General features: G+C 39.9%; 1 protein-coding gene across 2 annotated transcripts in view; it reads right to left on the bottom strand.

Annotated features, from left to right (window-relative positions):
* LOC137665622 (macrophage mannose receptor 1-like) overlaps positions 1–13,411 on the bottom strand; it is a 68,519-nt gene that overhangs the window by 43,414 nt on the left and 11,694 nt on the right. For both annotated transcript variants that reach the window (XM_068404873.1, XM_068404872.1), the window contains exons 5-7: positions 10,865–10,978; positions 8,329–8,475; positions 197–379 (exon numbers count right to left, since the gene is read on the bottom strand). In XM_068404873.1, coding sequence (XP_068260974.1) covers positions 197–379; positions 8,329–8,475; positions 10,865–10,978 — 444 coding nt within the window. The remainder of the gene's footprint in view (positions 1–196; positions 380–8,328; positions 8,476–10,864; positions 10,979–13,411) is intronic.

Here is a 13,411-nt window from a genome sequence, read left to right as displayed (position 1 = left end):
TTTGGTTTTCATGCTCTTATTGTGTTTTTTTATTTCCAAAGATTTTTTAAATTTAAAATTTAACTCCTCCTGCACCCTGTGACCAGGACAATTTTTTTTTAAACAGTCTCCCCCTTTTATTAATAGGTAAGACATATTGAAAACCCTTTATTTTCTTAGGATAAATATATAAATATTACTCTTAAAAAATACTCACGGTACCCAAGCTGCGAAACAACAAAGCTGTACTCTTCAACATTATGGATGCTTGCTAGATCCCCGTCTTCTTTCCTGCAAGATGTTAAAGCATCTTTCCATATTTTGGGGTCCCTGTGAATTATGTAACAGTGACCAGCATATGACATCCATTGATCAGGACATCTAATAGGCACATTAGTCTCTGAAAAGCAAAATTACCATGAAGAGCTTCAGAATTGTATTCTTAACTAAAGACTGAAAATCACATAAAGAAAGCTTTAACAACCAAATTAATTATATATTTTCTTCATGAAGAATAGCAGAGCTGAAAAATATGTACAGGGATAATAATCTGCATGCATGATTAAAAGTTGAACTTCCAGATTTTTTTTAAAGAAAACTACAGTTGCAAACAAGTGCTTGTATCTTGTGAAAACACAGAATTAAAAACAAACATAAAACACAGTTTTGACTTTTATATGCATATATACATACTAAAAGGTAAGGTCTGCAGAGCTGTGCTTTATCATTTTTCTACACTCATGCCAGCATTTCTCTTCCTTCTCCATGCTGTATAGCTGTATGTTAAGAACCTGGGCTTACAAAACATATTTATGAGGGTAATTTTTTTCCCAAAACCTTAGACATTTTATGGATTAGCCCCATTTGCTAGACTAGCAAAGTAAAAAATAACTGGTTCTACAGGACCACGAAATAACCCAAATAAGAATACTGCTTTTAGGAATCCTTTTTAAAAGCATCATTGAGGAAATTATGCTGTCAAAGTAAATGATTTACACTTACAACTTCCTTTTAAAATTTCAACAGAACAGTAGCAGAGTACTGCCAACGATCACATTGCTGTTCAGCAAGCAATTAAGCCTTGGGAGGAGTGCCACCCAAACATATAATAAACAGAATATTGCTGTTTATGAAACAAACTATAATTCTTGCAGCAATTTATTTGTAATCGGCAGATGGGTTTAGCAAACACCAATATATAGACTAGAACAAAGACAGCAGGTTTGCAGAAATTCTGGTGGAAAAAAAACCCGTGTATGTCAGGGAAGGACAAGCAATGTGTTTGTGTATGACTCTAGGGTATATTCCATGGAAATATTTAAGTAGGCATCCAAAGACATGACCAGTCAGGCCTAGGCTGCAAGCACATATCCTGTTTTAACTGGAATATCACAGAATCACAGAATCAACCAGCTTGGAAGAGACCTCTGGGATCATCGAGTCCAACCATTGCCCTGACACCACCATGTCAACTAGACCATGGCACTAAGTGCCATGCCCAGTCTTTTCTTAAACACATCCAGACATGGTGACTCCACCACCTCCCTGGGCAGCCCCTTCCAATGTCTAATGACCCTTTCTGAGAAGAAATACTTCCTAATGTCCAACCTGAACCTCCCCTGGCGAAGCTTGAGGCTATGTCCTCTTGTCCTATCACTAGTTGCCTGGGAGAAGAGGCTGACTCCCACTTCACTACAACCTCCCTCCAGGTAGTTGTAGACTGCAATAAGGTCACCTCGGAGCCTCCTCTTCTCCAGGCTAAACAACCCCAGCTCCCTCAGCCATTCTTCATAGGTCAGACCCTCCAGACCCTTCACCAGCTTGGTCGCCCTCCTCTGGACTCACTCCAGCACCTCAATGTCTTTCTTGAAGTGCGGGGCCCAGAACTGGACACAGGATTCAAGGTGCGGCCTCACCAGTGCCGAGTACAGAGGGACGATCACTTCCCTAGACCGGCTGGCTACACTATTCCTAATAGAGGCCAGGATGCCATTGGCCTTCTTGGCCACCTGGGCACACTGCTGGCTCATGTTTAGCTGGCTGTCGATCAGCACCCCCAGGTCTCTTTCCGCTGGGCCGCTTTCTAACCACTCTTCCCCCAGCCTGTAGAGCTGCATGGGGTTGTTGTGGCCGAAGTGTAAGACCCGGCACTTGTTCTTGTTGAACCTCATGCCGTTGGTCTCGGCCCATCTATCTAACCTGTCCACATCCCTCTGTAGGGCCTTCCTACCCTCCAGCAGATCGACACTCCCACCCAGCTTGGTGTCATCTGCAAATTTACTGAGGGTGCACTCAATCCCTACGTCTAGATCATCTATAAAGATATTGAACAGCACCGGCCCCAGAACTGAGCCCTGGGGGACACCGCTAGTGACCAGCCGCCAGTTGGACTGTGCCCCATTCACCACCACTCTCTGGGCTCGGCCATCCAGCCAGTTTTCAACCCATCGAAGAGTCCACCCATATATGGTGGACCAATATGCTGATGATTAGTAGGTACTTAGTGTCACAACACAGATTTCTAGCACAGCTATAAACATAGTCTGCTGTTTGCAGATCTGCCTCAAAAAAAGTGCTATCATGTTCTCACAAAGTTTAAGTAAAACTGCACTTTGTCACCCCAGGACAAGGGGCTCAGTGCTTGGTCAGAATCCTGCCACAGGAGAGGAAGAACTGGAATAGAGAGTGGAGTAACCCTGGAAAAACAAACTGAATGTACGTGGTCATGTTGGGAGAAACAAGAAAGGACAGAGGTGGCAAATGCTGTTGTAGACGTTAGCCTGATGCTTCAGACAGCTGCCTAGTTTATCCTGCGCCTTGTCTCAGCTCCGAGCATAGGCATTTTACAGTGCTCTGCTATAACAGTCAGAGAATTGCTTTGAAATTTTTTGCGAACTTGTTTGCAAACAGAGAAGGACTTGTGGGTGATGTGACCGTTGGAGGCCGTCTTGGGCATAGCAATCATGAAATGATAAAGTTTTCAATTCTTGAAGAAGTAAGGAAGGGGGTCAGCAGAACCGCTACCTTGGACTTCCAGAGGGCAGACTTTGGTATGTTTAGAGGCCTGGATAAGAGTCCCTTGGGAGGCAGTTCTGAAGGGCAAAGGGGTCCAGGAAGGTTGGACACTCTTCAAGAAGGAAATCTTAAAGGCAGAGAAGCAGACTGTCCTCATGTGCCGTAAGACGAGCCGGCAGGGAAGACCAGCCTGGCTGAACGGAGAGATTTGGCTGGAACTCAGGGAAAAAAGCAGAGTTCATGGCCTTTGGAAAAAGGGGCAGGCAGCTCAAGAGGACTACAAAGATGTTGTGAAGCTATGCAGGGAGAAAATTAGAAGGGCCAAAGCCCAGCTAGAACTTAATCTGGCCACTGCTGTAAAAGACAATAAAAACCATTTCTATAAATATATTAGCAACAAGAGGAGGGCCAAGGAGAATCTCCTTTCCTTACTGGATGTGGGAGGAAACATAGTGACAAAGGATGAGGAAAAGGCTGAGATGCTTAATGCCTTCTTTGCCTCAGTCTTTAGTAGTAAAATGAGTTGTTTTCTGGGTACCCAGCCCCCTGAGCCGGAAGACAGGGATGGGGAGCAGAATGAAGCCCCCATAATCCGAGGGGAAATGGTTAATGACCGGCTACACCACTTAGACACACACAAGTCCATGGGGCAGGATGGGATCCACCCAAGGGTACTGAGGGAGCTGGCAGAAGTGCTCACCAAGCCATTTTCCATCATTTATCAACAGTCCCGGCTAACTGGGGAGGTCCCAGGTGACTGGAGGTTAGCAAATGTGACGCCCATCTACAAGAAGTGTCAGAAGGAGGATCTGGGGAACTACAGGCCTGTCAGTCTGACCTTGGTGCCAGGGGAGGTTATGGAGCAGATCATCTTGAGTGCCATCATGGGGCATGTACAGGACAACCAGGCGATCAGGCCGAGTCAGCGAGGGTTTATGAAAGGCACGTCCTGCTTGACTAACCTGATCTCCTTCTATGACAAGATGACCCGCTTACTGGATGAAGAAAAGGCTGTGGATGTTGTCTACCTAGACTTTAGTAAAGCCTTTGACACCATTTCCCACAGTATTCTCCTGGAGAAACTGGCTGCTCATGGCTTGGACAGGTGTACTCTTTGCTGGGTAAAAAACTGGCTGGATGGCTGAGCCCAAAAAGCTGTGGTGAATGGAGTTAAACCCATTTGGTGTCTGGTCACAAGTGGTGTTCCCCAGGGCTCAGTATTGGGGCCTGTTCTCTTTAATATCTTTATCAATGATCTGGACGACAGGATCGAGTGCACCCTCAGTAAGTTCGCAGACGACACCAAGTTGGGTGGGAGCGTTGATCTGCTTGAGGGCAGGAAGGCTCTGCAGAGGGATCTGGACAGGCTGGATCAATGGGCCTAGGCCAACTGTATGAGGTTCAGCAAGGCCAAGTGTCGGGTCCTGCACTTGGGGCACAACAAACCCATGCAGTGCTACAGGCTTGGGTAAGAGTGGCTGGAACGCTGCCTGGTGGAAAAGGACCTGAAGGTGTTCATCAATGGCTGGCTGAATATGAGCCAGCAATGTGCCCAGGTGACCAAGGCGGCCAAAAGCATTCTGGCTTGTATCAGAAATAGTGTGGCCAGCAGGACTAGGGAAGTGATCGTTCCCCTGTCCTTGGCACTGGTGAGGCCGCACCTTGAATAGTGTGTTCAGTTTTGGGCCACTCACTACAAGAAAGACATTGAGATGCTGGAGCAAGTCCAAAGAAGGGCAACAAAGCTGGTGACGGGTCTAGTGCGCAAGTCTTATAAGGAGCAGCTGAGGGAACTGGGGTTGTTTAGGCTGAAGAAAAGGAAGCTGAGGGGAAACCTTATCACTGTCTACAACTACCTGAAAGGAGGCTTTAGTGAGGTGGGTGTTGGTCTCTTCTCCCAAGTAACAAGTGATAGGATGAGAGGAAATGGCCTCAAGTTGCCCCAGGGGAGGTTTAGATTGGCTATTAGGAAAAATTTCTTCATTGAAAGGGTTGTCAAGCATTGGAACAGGCTGCCCAGCGAAGTGGTTGAGTCACCATCCCTGGAGGTATTTAAAAGACATGTAGATGTGGTGCTTAGGGACATGGTTTAGTGGTGGACTTGGCAGTACTAGGTTAATGGTTAGACTTGATGATCTTAAATGTCTTTTCCAACCTAAATGATTCTATGATTCTATTCTATGAAAACAAATCTAGGCTGATATGCACCTCCAACATTTAGTGCACCCTCCTGCAAACTGTAAACACTGAATAAAACAGACATCGGCAGTTCAGACATGGCTACAAAGACAGTCACAAAGGTAGTTATTCCCCAGTGAGTCTGTGAGTCTCTTGTTCAGACCAAAGGAGACTGTGAAACTATTACAGTAAACACTAAAGCAGCTATGGCAGGGTGGGAGGCTCCTTTGCTTGTAAATCCAGTGGCACCAGTGAATTTGTTGCAGGCCGCAAAACAAGAAAAGCAGTTGACAGTCTAGTTTCTTTGGTGCGAGTCTTATTGAATGACATAGCTGGGGATTTCTCAGTAAGGGAAAGTCTTCAATTCTTCATTTCCACTACTCAGCAAAAATGAACTCTGTGCTTCACTATTCTCCTTTTAAAGAAAACACATGACAACACAAAGCCATACAATCTATTTTTCATTGTAATGGAAACAAGTGTTACTACTTGAACTTCATTTGACTTAAGCAAAAGGAGCAATGCAAATTAAAACAAGTAAGATGTAACAAAGGAAATCACATTAATGCATAAAAAATATTATCCCAAATGCAAGCTGATGAATTTACTGTGGAATAGATCAAGATACAGAAATGAAGTTTGTAAGCATAGAGTGGTTGGTTATTCCCCAAACATAGAGCAAATACTTTTGTAAACTATAAGCTTGGCTTCCTGAAGCCTGAAGATCTCATAGTGATTGACTTGGGTGTCTAAAAGGTTGAAAGCACTAGCTGAAGTTTGTCTCATGATTTAGGCATTCAAATTTTTCTCTCTCACACCCATTCTCTGCAGTCTGATAAGAGAGAGCTCACACAGCAATCACAACAGTGACACTAAGAGCATTTATTTCCTCTAATTGAATGTTTTATGAAACATTTGGAAACGTAATACTTCAATATCACTACACCTTGTTGATTGGGATGAAATCCATTTTGGCAGTCATTTGGTGGAAGTAGACAGACAGACAAACAGCCTTTCCTTAGAAAATTAAGTTAAAAAATAAGCAATTTTAACAGGTGAAATTAACAGGTTCCTGTTAACCCACTTTGCTGTATTACAGGGCAAATGCTTTGAAGCCCTAAGATTCTACATCACTTAGATGTATACTTCTGCTACAAAAGAAACCTATACAGCTGTTGGCCTCATGAAAGTCTTCATCTGCAACAAAAATAAATATTCTATAAAGATTTTTCTCTACTTTGTTTTGGATACAAGCATGATTATATTCTGTTGTAAAGTGTTCTTCTATCCCACAGTCCTCACATGCTGCCTTGTTAGACTCAATTTTAACCTCTAAGGTTACAGTCTCAAAGGACTGCCCCTGTGTTTAATGTTAAGTGCACAACTAAGTGTGCGTATGAATTTGCGATTAATTTATTTCTTGACTCAGGAACCCTAGTCAGGAAAACATCATCTGCCACGAGTTTTCCTTTGCATCATTAAAAGCTGAGGGCACTTAACACCTTGCATGATCGCATGCTTATTCCTTTTATGACTTCCCCCCACGGGACATTTTGGAAAATATTTTATGAAGTGAAACAGTGCCAAACTCTGGTTAATCTGTCACCATGTTTACTCAGCAATTTCTGTACAATTGAAAACTTTTGTCTCGTTTCTGTTCTTCCTCCAAATTACTGGTATACTGGAGTGGGTGGAGAATCAAAAGCCTAATGCATAAGAAAGAAATGGCCATTAGAATCCCCCAAACTGAAATTAAATCTAAATAAGATAGCAGCCAATATTGAATTGATAGTATATCTATAGGCATCAGTGCTTAAGAACTGATGTATGAAACCTGAAAAGCTGAGCAGTAGCCAATTGAACAATGTAAGACAATCTATATAAATTAAGCTCTCTGGTTATCAGCTGTATACAAATATTAACAAAACTTTACATCTTAATTTAGGAAAAAATCAAAATATGCACTAAAGTAGTTCTCAGCTAAGGCAACAAATATGCCTGATTTCAATACGGAAGTATTAATTTAATTAATTTAAGTATTAAATATTGATTTCAGTATTTAATTAATGAGACACTAGCTCACTCTTATGTTTTTTTCTCTTAGCAATAAAGCAAAACAAATTAGGCAGAAGTCTCTTTCTTAAGTGTTTTTGACTGGACTGGTTATATATTGGCAAAAGCAGGAAAAAACATTAAAAAACATGGGTTTTAAGCCAAATGTCAAACACTGAGTTTCCAAAATATCTGGTTTGCCAATAATGCATATTAATAAATGGACTGGAAATCCATCTAATGGTTTAGCTTACTGCTTCTAAAACCTATACAAAATAATGTCAGTGGATTTAGCAGATACTTGTATGTCCTGGAAAGAGAAAGAAACTTGGAAAGAACAGAAAGGAGTGATGAAACAAAGGAATAAGTTACAAGGTTTTTATAGTACACAGAGAGCTAATGAGGAAACAGGTCTAAATAAAGCTATGAAAACTTATCCCTGTTTTGTCTTTCCTATGTACATTAAGCAAGTGCCAGAACTACATTTCTTCTGAAACAGTGCCTGTGATATATATAATTTAAATAAATTCATAAATAAGTTAAACAGTTTTTATATATATGCAAATAAATAATTTTATATAGCTATATACAAATATATATCTATTTATAAAATATATAGATACCTAAAAATTATTTAACACTCTCAAAAGAATTTTAAAAAATTCCTCTAGTCCACTACCAACTTGCACTGGCAGACTTACTCTATTTCATAAGTAGTAAAAATGACAGCAGGAAGAAATAGATTCGTTTCACTAAGTACATGGGGCTTTTGATAATTACATCTTTTTTTTAAACATTAAATTATTTCTCTTTTTATTTTATGAACAAAATCTGACAGTTCTGCTTGGTTTTGGAAAAAAGAAACCCATTACTTCTGCAATTTAGAACCCAAAGCTACTGAAAAAAGATTACTATACAGGAAGTAGGGAGGCCAGGACAAAAAGGAAGTACACACTGTTCACTTTTACAGGGAATCGTGGTCAAGCCACAGTGTGCAGAGACCTTTGCTTGGTTTTACCATTTGCAATAACAAATACCTATTAGAATTACAGATAAAAAACACTGGTCATTAATAATTTGTTGAGGGTTTGTTACCGAACCTACCTGTAGGAATAATGAAAGATTCTAAAGTAGCATTTCCTCGTTTACAAATATAGCCAAGTTTCTGGTTGCATTCCCGATTCTCCCACTTAGCACCTTTGCCAGGATTTAATGCTGCACAGATTTTTCCAGGTTCTGGAGAAGGATATCCTTAAAAAAAAAAAAAAACAAACAAAACCTCAACAACAACAAAGTATAAGCACATCATGGTTACCCTCCCAATTACTCTCACATTCTGATCTGTTCCATGCTTTAATTATAAGATACATTAATATATAGACAATTGTGATTCTCCACAGTCCTTTAGACTGAACAGGGCAGTTCATTCCCTTAAGAGATATTTTTTCACAGCAACCACAAGTTGAGATATTTATCCAGTTCACAATTTAACAGCTCTTCACAGGTTCAAAGCCTTAATGGAAGGTATTACAGTGCACCTATTTTGTTTGCATTTTTTCCTTTTCTAAACTAAGAATGTCTAAACCCCAAAGCACAATCTTTAGGTGAAAAAACTGTTCAGCAAGCTAGTGAAATTCTGTACTTAGTGTAACAGTAAGGATAGAAAAATAATTAACAATTATTTCGCTAATGTGAACTTCTTGGCCACTTGTCTAAATAATATGACAAAAGCAGGATATTCGGATATGTTCAGTTAGATGATTAGCATCAGCACTAACAGAAACATCTAGAAGAAAAGTAGAACCTGTAGAACAGAACAAATTTCTGCAATAAACCAGATGAACTTTTCAAGATCTGGTCTAATATGATTAAACTTAACATGGATTTTCTTTCATTTCTGAACACATGCCACTATACTACATAACAAGCAAGTGTTAGTACCAATCAGCAATAAACAGAGCAAAACAGTATTTTTTTAGTGTACAAGATTGTTCACTGCAAATTTTCTTATATCATTAAGATTTCATTACCTTAGATTACAGTTAGTCATATTTGCAGTCATGTTATATCTTCTTCCCATAGGAGAAAAATATATGCTTACTTCAAAATTACAAATTTAAATTGTTTTAATGTGCAAAAAAAAGTTCAGCTGTTGGCAGTTAGCTCTCCCAAATGCCTAACCAGCATAATTTTAGTTTAAATGTCGATAACCTAGTTCCCATGCTTTTCTGTTATTTATTTATGGCTAGTGAGATGGAAGAATATGAAGCTTCCACAAGTTATTAAAATATACTAGTGGAAGAACAGCCAGCTCTTGAACATCCAAGGTAATGGGAATGAAATAGAGGTAGGCTGACCAAAGTAAAGTCATGAAGGGGATAGATGATAGCACAAATTTAAAATAGGTTATACGGACTTAAGAGTATTACCTTTGAATGAAATTAAGAAACATAAGGAGTTAAAGATAAATGGAACCCATTTTGGTCACACCAAGACTCATCTAATTCTTTACAGGACAAGTGAGAGTTGTCTCCAGTTTAACAACCATGAACAGCTCCCCTTGCCACTTTGGATCCACCTCACAATCAGTTTTCCTCCACTCTTCATTACATGCAGATCCTCATCAGTGTACTTGGATGACAGACCTGTAAATACCTTCAGAGCAACTTGCAGTTCAGCCCATCTGTTTGCCTTGTGTGCTCACTCCATTGGAGAGCTATTTATAAAGTAGTTCAAGTCACTCTTCAAAGCTTACTTACTCAAGAAGTTTGTCCACATAAAATGCGTTTTTGGCCTTATCTACACAAGGAAGCCACTGGATGATACGATGGAGCGTGCATTTATAGTTACTGCAGATTAAATACATGTAACATGCTCAATGAAGACAAAGAAGGTATTTACGCTGCATAACTCCAGACATCTACTTTAAATTAGTCTCCAAAGGCTTCCTGAACAGCCAGTGCAAGTAAACAAGGGTCCTGCAACAAGACACCTTAACACAGGCAGCCTGAATGGTAAACCAGAAAAGCAGCCTTGCTCACTGTGTATACAGACGGTATAGACTAGTTTTTTAATAATGGCACCAGAATTCAACATTGCAATTACAGATGTGAAGTAGATGGGTTTGCTTTAAAGTAGACTAGCCTAACATGTTCAGTTTGATACATGTTACTGCCATGGGTAGGTTAATCCCAAACGAAAATGAAAATCCAATCTTTAAGCAAATAACCAAAACAAACTGGAAAGGAAAGGAATTTAAAAGAAAAAACAAAACCAAAAACCAACATAGGCTGACCAGTCTAATCTCACAAATGAAGACACCTATAGCATCAGATTTATTCTGTATTCATATAGAAATGAAGTAAATTAAGAAGATATACAAATGAAGTGTAAATAGATGACTTTTAAAACTTTCCTTTGGATTTTGAGGTTACCATTTCCATTGTGAATAATAAATTAAGCCTACTGTGTATCCTTAGCATAAAGGCTGTTACTCACAGTGTTTATAGCCACAGTCAGAATCTTTCAACATCAAAATAAGTTCAATAATTGCAGGAGAACAGAGTACTAAAAAAGAAATATGTTATATGATGACCAAATTTTTGCCTTTTAAACTGAGTAGCAACATATTTAACCTTACCTGGAACCCAATTTAAGTATCGAAAAGGAGCACCACCAACCCATTGCCATCCACTGTTGAAATTCAAACTGTTAAGACCAAACCAGAGAGCAGAACTCAGTCTGCCAGTCAAACCTAGGTAACAGAGACAAAGGGAGATAATGGAAGTGCAAAGCAAGAGCAAATACTTTCTCAAAACTCGACAACTGAATTCCAGCTAAATCGTCTGCTTCTCCTTTTTCCCAGTACAGGTTTTAACAAGTTTTAACCTTTTAGTTAAGGTGGCTATCCTAAACCTGCAAAACATGTCATCTTACACGGGTCACTTTAGTTTTAGAGTTTTCACACTTTTAGGTGTGGAGAATTTTATTACAATAGAAAACAAAATTACACTTCTGCATGTTCTTTGTAAACCAGTTTTCATAAATACGAAACAAATAATTTTTTCCAGAATTATAAAATATTAAATTAATAAAGTTGCACAAAAGTTCACAAAAGCAAAAATCAGTTTTCTAAAATGAAACGTGAATAGTTTCCCAATGTGTATTTTCTCTTCCAATAAAATTAACAAATGTAAGTTTCAAATTTACAAAATACTGTAAAGTAAAAAAACTGTTTGCATTTTATCAAACTACATTAAAATGCGATCATTCCAAACATCATCTTTTTAACAGCACATCTTGTACATTTTTCAGACTCATCTGATTTCACTTCTTTAGCCAATGATTAGCCAGGCTTCTAAAACCAGTTCCAAATTAATCCTCCAGTTCTGAAAAGCACCTGGAAATATCATGCTTAAGTATGGTCCTGCTGAATACTCTAGCATTATTTATAGTCATTATTAATCAATTTTCTATCTCTGCCTTTCGTATAAGACTTGGAAGTCCACTTGGACGACTGCTGATTTTGTTTAATTATATGAATTTCTGCACATCTCACAGAAAATCATTGCACAATATATATTATTTACTTCTGCTTGTACCAATGGCATCATGCCAGTATGTAATTTTGCTCTATATATTTTAGTTGTCTTTGGCACCATGACTATGGGTAGCACTTGAAGCCAGGCAAGGTTAAAAGGAGGGGTAGTTAAGCACTGGAAAGGACTGGAATATCATACCAAAGCCTGATTTGGCACCAACATATTAATGTGTTCCAGTACTTCTTCCATACAAACAAGTTGTTATTAAGACAATCAAGAACTGAGCATGACAGGAAATCCTGGTTCTGCCAGGAGAGCTGTAGAATGAAAAACTGATTTTCACATACATTTGGCAGCAGTACCTACTAGTTTGAAATTAAAACACTCTTACTAATAATTCACTTCTATATGTCAGTGCCAGATTGCTCCCTTAAGCATGAATTTCAACAATAGTTTCATCACATTCAGTAAAAAAAAAACACCATGTTTTGACTAAATCCTTAAATTGAAAACAAAAGTTTAGACAGAACAGACTGTTCATAGCACTAAAAATACATTTACCATTCCTCTAAATTGGAGAAATATGGATTTGATGAATGGACTATTAGATGAACAAGGAATTGGCAGGATGGCTGCATCCAAAGAGTTACAGTCAATGGCTCAATGTCCAAATAGAAACCAGTAACAAGTGGTGTTCCTCTAAGGTCTGTGTTGGGACCAACATTATTACATGTCTTCATCAATGACCTAGACACTGGGATTGAGTGCACCCTCAGCAAGTTTTCAGATGACACCAAGCTTAGCGGTGCAGCTGATACACTGGAGGGACAGGATGCCATCCAGAGGGTCCTTGACAGACTTGAGGAGTGAGCACATGTGAACCTCATGAATTTCAACAAGACCAAGTGTAAGGTCCTGCACATGGGTCAGGGCAATCCCCAATATCAATATGGATTGGGGCATGAATGGATTGAGAGCAGCCCTCCAGAGAAAGACTTGGGGATACTGGTGGATGAAAAGCTGGACATGAGCTGGCAATGTGCGCTTGCAGCCCAGAAAGCCAACCGTATCCTGTGCTGCATCAAAAGAAGCGTGGCCAGCAGGTCGAGGGAGGTGATTCTCCCCCTCCAGTCCATTCTCATGAGACCCCACCTGGAGTACTGCATTCAGTTCTCAGGTCCCCAGTACAAGAAAGACATTGACCTTTGGAGAAGGTCCAGAGGAGGGCCACAAGAATGATCAGAGGGATAGAACACCTCTCCTATGAAGACAGGGTGAGAGAGTTAGGGTTGTTCAGTGTGGGGAAGAGAAGGCTCCAGGGAGACCTTATCACAACCTTTCAATATATAAAAGGGGCTTATAAGAAAGATGGAGAGAGACTTTTTATCAGGCCCTACAGTGGCAGGACAAGGGCCAATGGTTTTAAAATGAAAGGGGGTAGATTTAGATTGGACGTGATGAAGAAATTTTTTATGATGAAGGTGGAGAGACACTGGAACAGGTTGCCCAGAGAAGTTGTGGATCCCCATCATTAGAAGTGTTCAAGGTCACGGGGGCTTTGAGCAACCTGATCCAGTATAAGATGTCTCTCCTTACTGCAAGGGGAGTGGACTGGATGATCTTTCAATGTCCCTTCCAACTCAAAC

The sequence above is a fragment of the Nyctibius grandis genome, chromosome 7 (assembly GCF_013368605.1).
Source record: "Nyctibius grandis isolate bNycGra1 chromosome 7, bNycGra1.pri, whole genome shotgun sequence".
Classification (NCBI taxonomy): domain Eukaryota; kingdom Metazoa; phylum Chordata; class Aves; order Nyctibiiformes; family Nyctibiidae; genus Nyctibius; species Nyctibius grandis.
The sequence above is the reverse complement of the archived record's forward strand: the minus strand, read 5'-3'. Positions and strand labels throughout refer to the sequence as shown.